The sequence below is a fragment of the Scyliorhinus canicula genome, chromosome 26 (assembly GCF_902713615.1).
Source record: "Scyliorhinus canicula chromosome 26, sScyCan1.1, whole genome shotgun sequence".
NCBI lineage: Eukaryota > Metazoa > Chordata > Chondrichthyes > Carcharhiniformes > Scyliorhinidae > Scyliorhinus > Scyliorhinus canicula.
The window spans coordinates 19,606,410-19,615,711 of NC_052171.1; the positions used below are offsets into that span (position 1 = coordinate 19,606,410).

Below are 9,302 nucleotides of genomic sequence, written 5' to 3' on the forward strand. Positions count from 1 at the left end.
CAGCAGCTAAGAGGTACCCAGGGAGCTGTTCTTAAAGATAGCATCTCTCTCTCTCTCATCTGTGACGGCATCCTTATTCACCAGTCCCCACATTGATCAGAGAGAAAATTCAGCTTCCAGCTGAGCCTGAAGGCAGCAGGTAGCAAATGCCAGCGGCAACACAGTGAGGCTGGCGAGCAGTCTGACAACAGATTAACGGATCGGCCAGCTGAATGGGCAATTTTAAAATGTTTTCTTCCAAATAGAGCTCAGCCAGATGATCAGATGTCAATGATTTGACCATCCCTGGCTTAGGAAGCAAAGTTATCGAGTTCCAGCCTCTCCTCGTTGTCCGACGATTTCTACAACAGATACACTTTGAGATCAGGAACCAGCTCCACTCTGATTACCCCCTGTGGTTTTTCAATTGATTCCTTTGTGACGTGGACCTCTTTGACAGTCCGACACTCGTACCCCTTCCCGAATTGCCCTTGTTAACTTCTTCAACGGCTGCAGTCCCTGAGGTGTAGGTACGCCCACAGTGCCGTTAGGGAGGGAGTCCCAGGATTTTGACCCAGCGACAGTGAAGGAGCGGCCGATATATTTCCAATTCAGGATGGTGTGTGGCTGGAGGGGGGGGGAATGTCAGGTGGCGGTGTTCCCATGTGTCTGCTCACCTTGTCCTTCGAGGTGAGAGAGTTTGTGCGCTGCATCTTGTAGGCAGAACACACTCAACGATTGTGGGGCGAGTGGATGTTTAAGGTGAAATGGTCAGTCCTGGATGTTGACTGGAGGATATCAGTGATACCCATCTTATTGAATGTCAGGGGCAGTGTTCTGCCTGGCTCATTTGTTACTTACCTGTTGCCACTGACACGCAGCTGCCTGCCTCTGTTCCTGTTGTTATGGGTCAGGGCTTAGAGACTCAAAGTCCATTACGCCTATAACCTTTTTGTTGAATTTGGCTAGGATGGACACAAAAGCCTTCATTGCAGATGGGATTCATCAGACTTCCCAGACACTTTAATCAAAACTAGGTTTATTCTAAGAATGTAGTGAACATACATATATATATATATATATATATATAAACACAGCAAGATTTTTTATCAATTACAAACATAAAGACACCACACAGCTACAGTAATGTTATGTATAACTCATGATGAATCCCCCTTAACTGTTCCAATTCAATAACAAAATCCAATGAACCAAACCCCCTTTAAAGGGCGTGGCCCAGCTCACTGTAATCTCACTTGAATGGGACTGGTCCTTTCCTTGAGATTCCGATCCAGCCTCCAACCAGCAGCTTTAAAACTCCTCCCGGAAGCAACTCTTATCTTTAAAGTTACCAAGCATATACCCAATGTGCTTTATACTGGAACGAAAGAGAAAATGCTGGAAAATCTCAGCAGGTCTGGCAGCATCTGTAGGGAGAGAAAAGAGCGAACGTTTCGAGTCCCATGACTCTTTGTCAAAGCTAACAGACAGAGAAAGTGGGAAATATTTATACTGTGGGGTGAGAATGAAAGATGAGTCATAACCACAGAAACCCAGGGAAACCGGGTGCTAATGGTCACAGATACCAAGGGGAAAGAGTGCTAATGGCAGTCCCCAGAGAGAACAAAAGATGTGAAAGGTCAAACAGCAGGGAAACTAACATCAGAGGATGAACTGTAGGTGTGGGGGGAGAGGAAGGGGGAAGCAAAGAGGAGAAAGGTGCAGGAAAGGTGGATAAGATTGGGGTGGAAAAATTAAATTTATAGTAAGAAAGAAAGAAATGGTAAAAGACAGTTAAAATGAAATGAAAACAAATGGGTCGAGGTGGGGCTGATCATCTGAAGTTGTTGAATTGGATGTTCAGGCCGGAAGGCTGTAGCGTGCCTAACCGGAAGATGGGATGTTGTTCCTCCAGTTTGCGTTGCGCTTCACTGGAACATTGCAGCAGGCCAAGAACAGACATGTGGGCCTGGGAGCAGGGTCTTTTGTTAAAATGGCAAGCAACAGGAAGGTCAGGGTCCTGAATGCGCACAGACCGAAGATGCTCAGCAAAGCGATCACCCAGTCTGCGTTTGGTCTCTCCGATACAGAGGAGACCACATTGGGAGCAGCGAATGTAATAGAGCAATCTGGAAAGTGATGAAAGCGAAACGCTTTTATCCAGTGTTTTTTACTGGAACTGCTTTTAAAATGAAAACGGGAAAACACTTCTTTCTCCCTCTGTCGTGCAAAGCAATCAAACTAAACCTTAAAAAAAAACTCTCACTTGACAGCCACAGCCCAATGTGCCACAAGTCACATGATAAGAGACTAAACCTTTCTTAAAGGGACACTCACATAAGACCATAAGACATAGGAGTGGAAGTAAGGCCATTCGGCCCATCGAGTCCACTCCGCCATTCAATCATGGCTGATGGGCATTTCAACTCCACCTACCAGTATTCTCCCCGTAGCCCTTAATTCCTTGCGACAGCAAGAATTTATCTATCTCTGCCTTGAAGCCATTTAGCGTCCCGGCCTCCACTGCACTCCACGGCAATGAATTCCACAGGCCCACCACTCTCTGGCTGAAGAAATGTCTCCGCATTTCTGTTCTGAATTTACCCCCTCTAATTCTAAGGCTGTGCCCACGGGTCCTCGTCTCCTCGCCTAACGGAAACAGTTTCTTTGCGTCCACCCTTTCTAAGCCATGTATTACCTTGTAAGTTTCTATTAGATCTCCCCTTAACCTTCTAAACATGACACTATCTAAATGTGAGGAATGGGTTACAGTCAATGGGAGCAGATCCTGGTCGACCTTTCAGATCAGCAGTTCTGAATAGGGGTGTTGCAGCACGATCAGTCTTGGTTCCTCACCTCTCCCAGATCCCACAGGTGAGAAACACCACGTTGACACTGTCGTCCTGGCCTCCCTCTGTTCGTACCAAAGGGACGGTTGCTTGAATTTGGTTTTGAGGCAACAACAGCCCTGCCCCAGACCGGCTGGCAAACATGTGCACGTTCGAAGTTGCTGTCTTCCCCTTCCGCACCCAGTCCTGACCAGGCAGGATTATCTTCTCCTTTCCAAGTTGACGGCTCCCGCTGAACATGCTGTTTATTGACTCCAGGTATCAGTGTTTCAAGTCGGCCTGGATGTATGAGGTCCTGCATCGCGGATTCTCCTTTCCTGACAATTACACCAGCTTGAAAACCGCCCAGCTGGTTTACGACAAGGAGGTTCAGTGGACTCTTGGGGCAATTCTGCACAGGACACGTTACTTACCCCTGAGGTGAGACAAGATTCGCCAATTCGCCCAGCGACTATCTGAAACCCTCCCTGCATGATCTGTTTCCGTTTTGAAGTCTCTGGAAATGACACGACTGCATGTAATTTCCATCACGCCGTTACTGGCGGTGCAGTAGTCTGTTGTCACAGGGTGGGTAATCCAGAGGAATGATCTGGGTTTGAATCCCACAGCGGCAGATGGCAAAATTTGAATTTGGTTTAAATTTTTTTTTTAAATAATCTGGGATTAAAAATTTAATGGCGACCATGAAACTACCAACAATTGCCATCTGGTTCACCTCATGTCCTTGGTGGAAGGAAATCTGCTGTCTTCACCTACTTCAGCTCCGCAGTATTATCCTCTGAAATGGCCAAGCAAGCCACTCTGTGCAAGGGCAATTAGGGATGGGCAACGAGGGCCGGCCCAGCCCCAACCCATCAAAGAATTTTTAACAATTTGAAAACTCTGTCCCCTGACTTGATCTGAGCGGCGGCGCGCAAATCTGTGGCTGCGTTTGTGTACATAGAACATAGAACAGTACAGCACAGAACAGGCCCTTCGGCCCTCAATGTTGTGCCGAGCCATGATCACCCAACTCAAACCCACTTATCCACCCTATACCCGTAACCCAACAACCCCCCCCCCCCCCCATTAACCTTACTTTTTAGGACACTACGGGCAATTTAGCATGGCCAATCCACCTAACCCGCACATCTTTGGACTGTGGGAGGAAACCGGAGCACCCGGAGGAAACCCACGCACACAGGGGGGAGGACGTGCAGACTCCGCACAGACAGTGACCCAGCCGGGAATCGAACCTGGGACCCTGGAGCTGTGAAGCATTGATGCTAACCACCATGCTACCCTGCTGCCGTGTTAAAAGTGGTGTGAGGAAGGGGCGGCACGGTGGCGTAGTGGTTAGCACTTCCGCCACACGGTGCTGAGGACCCGGGTTCGAATCCCGGCTCTGGGTCACTGTCTGTGTGGAGTTTGCACATTCTCCCCGCGCCTGCGTGGGTTTCGCCCCCACAACCCAAAGATGTGCAGAGTAGGTGGATGGGCCACGCTAAACTGCCCCTTAATTGGGAAAAAAAAAAGAATTGGGTCATCTTAATTTATTTATTTATTTTTTTAAAATTTAGAATACCCAATTATTTTTTCCAATTCAGGCGCAATTTAGCGTGGCCAATCCACCTGCCCTGCACATCTTTGGGTTGTGGGGGTGAAACCCACGCAGACACGGGGAGAATGTGCAAACTCCACACGGACGGTGACCCAGAGCCGGGATTCGAACCCGGGTCCTCAGCGTCGTGAGGCAGCAGTGCTAACCACTGCGCCTCCGTGCTGCCCCAATTTATTTATTTTTGAAGTGATGTGAGGAGAGTTGGAGATTCGCACCCAGCCTGACTGATATAATCTCCTTGCGTTCCAACCAGTTCCTGCGAGGGACCAGAAGGGAAGACTGGTCACAACTGGCCGCTTCCCCAGATGAGCTCTCCTGAGGGTCCGGTTCGCAGGCAGTCAGCCGTGCCCCAGTGGGCAGCACGCTTGCTTCCAAGTCGGCAGGTTGTGGGCTCGAGTCCACACTCCTTTCCTGTCGATTACACCATAGAACATAGAACAGTACAGCACAGAACAGGCCCTTCGGCCCTCGATGTTGTGCCGAGCCATGATCACCCTACTCAAACCCACGTATCCACCCTATACCCGTAACCCAACAACCCCCCCTTAACCTTACTTTTATTAGGACACTACGGGCAATTTAGCATGGCCAATCCACCTAACCAGCACATCTTTGGACTGTGGGAGGAAACCGGAGCACCCGGAGGAAACCCACGCACAGACGGGGAGGACATGCAGACTCCGCACAGACAGTGACTCAGCCGGGAACCGAACCTGGGACCCTGGAGCTGTGAAGCATTTAATGCTAACCACCATGCTACCGTGCTGCCCACTAAGAATGAAAACTAAGAATGCCCACTAAGCTTGAAAACCGCCAGAGGGCACAATCTCTGCTGAGCTCAGCCAGCAGTGCGGGGCAGTACTGAGGAAGCACCGCCTGGGTGTAGTCCCCCAGCAGTGTCCTGTCGTTGCCACTTAGCTGCTGCCCGCTGTTGGGTCGGTGCCGTTCTCACTCTGTTTCCTTTAATACCAACAGGGACATTCAACTGGACAACTTCAAAGGAAACCACGCCCACTGGAGGGGCTTCTCCTTCGTCTACAACCATTATTTATTTTCCGGCTGTTTCCTGGTGGTCCTGCTGTCCATCCTCCTCTACCTGCTGCGCCTGCGTCGGATCCACCGGAGGATACCACACAGCGTGTGGATGGGCGACGCGGGGCTGCCTCCAATGCCACAAGTGGCCTGATACTCTGTGATCGGGGTGCAGGGTGGTATTACGATCGGGCGGGTGGGGGGGGGGGGGGGGAGGTGGCCTTGCACTCGGTGAGGACTGGGCCAGGTGCAACTTTTGGGAAGAGCTGGAGACGGGTCGGGGGTCTGCGTTCTGAGCTGATGATGCAGCTTTCGCGTCTGATCGGGAGCGTCGCCCAGAGGACTTGTCACCCACCTTCTTCGCACACACTTGACGGACCCTGCCACGTGCCTGGCCGAGCTTCATGCAGGAGGAGCGTGGTTGGAGCTGCAATCCTGCCCGTTGGAAATTAGTTCGGCCTCCCCACCCCCCCACCTCCCATCTGTGAGAAGGTGCAGCCAGGGAGCTCCGCAATTCCGCTCAGTGACAGCAAAGGAAGCGCAGTCATCCAGATTTGTGACGTGCACTCGCCGTGTGTGCTCTGCCTGACCTTGTACACAATTCAGGAAACCTTGTTCTGTTGGTCTGTGCCTGATTCTGAGGCCAGCGGTTACAGGTGAAAACGTCAGCCCAGTGGAAATGCATTGTTCGACGACAGCTGCTATGAGGATTTTAATAATCAAGAACCCTTCATTATATTTATTTATAACTGCAATAAGTAGACATACAGTCAGTGCGTTTGCTAGGTCGAAATCAGCAATGTGACCGACTCCATCACAAACAATAAATGTATTTATAAAATGCTACTTTTCTTCAGCATCATTTTTGTGTGTGGAATTGCCTGAATTCACTCGATATTGGTGCAAAAGTTGAATATTCTCTCCCTCACCAAGACTGCCAACTTCCACCTCCGGAACAGGGCCCATCTCCCTCAGCTCACCCACTGCTGGGTCACTCACTGAGACTCCCCATTCTCTCTCTCCAGCAGCCCCCCCCCCCCTCTTTCAAATTCATCCAAAGCACCTCGGTCCATGCCCTAACCTGCACCGTCCTGTTCAGCCGCCGTCCTTGGCTTGCTGACCGACTCTGGGTTCCCACTGCGGCGGCACCTCGCCCTTATTTACAAATCCCCTCGCCGGCCTCGAACCTCACTATCTCTGCGACCCCTCCAGCCCCCCAACCCTCAGAGGTCTCCGCTTTCCTCCCAAGTGTGGCCCACTGAGCATCAGTGATTTGAATCGCTCTGCCACCATTGGCCCTGCCTTCAGCTGTCTGGGTCCTCAGCTCTGAAATTCCCTCTCGGAATCGCTCCGCCTCCTTCCCAAAACTCCCTTCCAAGACACCTTTCAAATCCTCGATCTTTGATGCAAACCTTTGGTCCACTCCTGTGCGTTCACGATTGTTCGAGAACGCTCCTGTGTTTTATCCCGATCAGGGAGCATTCTTAGACAGTCAACTATTCCTGTTCTTGTATCTGAACCATGGCACCTCTCAGATCCCTGATGGAGCCTGTCTATGATTTATTTTTCACTAGTTGAACATTCCCATTTTAACCGTCCTCTCCTCACTCTGGGAGATCAAGTAACTGATCACGGTAGCATGGTGGTTAGCATCAATGCTTCACAGCTCCAGGGTCCCAGGTTCGATTCCCGGCTGGGTCACTGTCTGGGCGGAGTCTGCACGTCCTCCCCGTGTGCGCGTGGGTTTCCTCCGGGTGCTCCGGTTTCCTCCCACAGTCCAAAGATGTGCGGGTTAGGTGGATTGGCCATGCTAAATTGCCCGTAGTGTAAGGTTAATGGGGGGATTGTTGGGTTACGGGTATACCGGTTACGTGGGTTAAGTAGGGTGATCATTGCTCGGCACAACATCGAGGGCCGAAGGGCCTGTTCTGTGCTGTACTGTTCTATGTTCTATGTTCTAACTGCGGCTGTGCAGAAATATGCCTGGCGAATTCCCCACGTCAGCACAGCAACGGTCTGACCAGCAGGCCCCTGCAGGAATGTGGGAACAGAAGAAGGACGTTGAGCCCCTCGAGCCTCATCTTCCATTTAATCGCGGCATCTTCCCACTTGGTGTGACCTCTTTGCGACCCAAATCCACGCCTTGCGTTCGTCATCGGACAGCAACCTGCGATTATGGATGACCTGTCGGGAGAGGCTGTATTATAATAATAATAATAATCGCTTATTGTCACGAGTAGGCTGCAATGAAGTTACTGTGAAAAGCCCCTAGTCGCCACATTCCGGCGCCCGTTCGGGGAGGCTGGAACGGGAATTGAACCCGCGCTGCTGGTCTTGTTCTGCATCGCAAGCCAGCTGTCTTAGCCCAGTGGGCTAAACCAGCCCCAGCTTTGGGGGGGGGGGGGGGCTCCAGTCTCAAGAGAGGAGGGGGTGACCTGGTTTTGAGCAAGCTTTTAAGGTGATGTGACGTTTCATTGGTGGAGGAAATGTTCCCGCTGGTGGGGAGTTCGAATCCCGGGGCCGGTGTTGCCTGGTCGTTGCGTCGACATAGAATGTCCCCTTCAAGGCGGGGGGGGGGGGCCACATGGTTATCTTAACGAGACTGGGAAGTACAACTGGTCCACGTGTAGCGGATGGGAGAGGCCCATTATGGGGGTGATCAATAAATCCAAGAGGGACTTGGGGAGGAACTTCTTTACCCACGTTCACAAGGAGTAGTTGGGATGAATAACAAAGACACGTTTTAGGCCGAGTTTAAACACCGGGAAGAGTAGGCTATGTTGATAAGGTGAGATGAAGTAGTGGATGAGATGGCAGACATGGAGCATCAACACTGGCACAGACCAGATGGGCTGAGTGGCCTATTTCTGAGCTGTAGACTTCATGTTTATTCTGTGTCCTGTAGTCCCTGCGGCCCACCCGTGTTCAAGTCACCTCTGGCTGTGCCCAAGAATTGGGAGCCCAGGCAGCAAATGTTCCCACAAGGACAGCAGACCGATGGGAACGCCGCCACCTGCAAGTTCCTCCTCCTCTCCCCAGTCACTCACCGTCCCGACTTCTAAACATGTCGGCCGTTCCTTCTGACTGGTTCAACATCCTGTAACTCCCTCCCTAGCAGCACAGTGGGTGTACCTGCGCCTCATGGGACTGCGGTGGCTCAACAAGGCGGCACACCGGCCACCTTCTCCTGGGGCAATTGGGGATGGACAATAAATGCTGGCTTAACCAGCGATTCCCAGGGCAGGAAACGAAGAGCTCTTTTTGAAGGGAAGGTGTGACGTTGGTTGTTTTTTTTGGACTTTGGAAGTAAAGGAAAGACGGGATGCGCGCTGATCCCAGGGAAGAATGGGAGCAGGAAGCCGGAACCAGCCTGTGGGCGTTATTCCTTGTATCAGCTTCAGAATGACAGTGTTGGGTTGAATGGCCTGGGATGGGCTGGTTGGACGGGGGGCGGGGGGGGGCGCAGTCCAGTTGTTTAGATCATTCGGCTCAGTTCCAAGCTGTTGCTTATCTGTTGATGTTTATTTACACGGTCATAATCAGCACTCTAAGGTCCATTAGTGACGCTGGGCGGGTGTGCAGGAACACGGAAAGGGGACGGGGCAGAGGCATGATTCTAGCCTTCCAGCCATGTCACTGTTCAGATACAGCGGCTGACTGACTGATTGCCTCTTGAACCCGCCTGGGTTTTGAGGAGCCGTGTCTCGCAGGCATCATTCAGGGGCCTTTCGAGGTTGTTGAGCAGTCACCCAACCTCCTCATCATTGCATCACAACAGAGATTAAAAGTACTTCTTCACTGAGTGTAAAAGCAGCTCCTGAGGGGGCGGGAGGTGCTTTAGG

At 51.3% G+C, this 9,302-nt stretch overlaps 1 protein-coding gene across 4 annotated transcripts in view; it reads left to right on the forward strand.

Moving 5' to 3' along the window:
• The window catches only part of entpd4 (ectonucleoside triphosphate diphosphohydrolase 4), a 48,144-nt gene extending 41,838 nt beyond the window's left edge, over positions 1 to 6,306 (forward strand). For all 4 annotated transcript variants that reach the window (XM_038785436.1, XM_038785438.1, XM_038785439.1 and 1 more), the window contains exons 12-13: positions 3,087 to 3,248; positions 5,404 to 6,306. In XM_038785436.1, coding sequence (XP_038641364.1) covers positions 3,087 to 3,248; positions 5,404 to 5,614 — 373 coding nt within the window. In that variant the 3' untranslated portion in view covers positions 5,615 to 6,306. The remainder of the gene's footprint in view (positions 1 to 3,086; positions 3,249 to 5,403) is intronic.
• Positions 6,307 to 9,302: the final 2,996 nt, after the last annotated feature.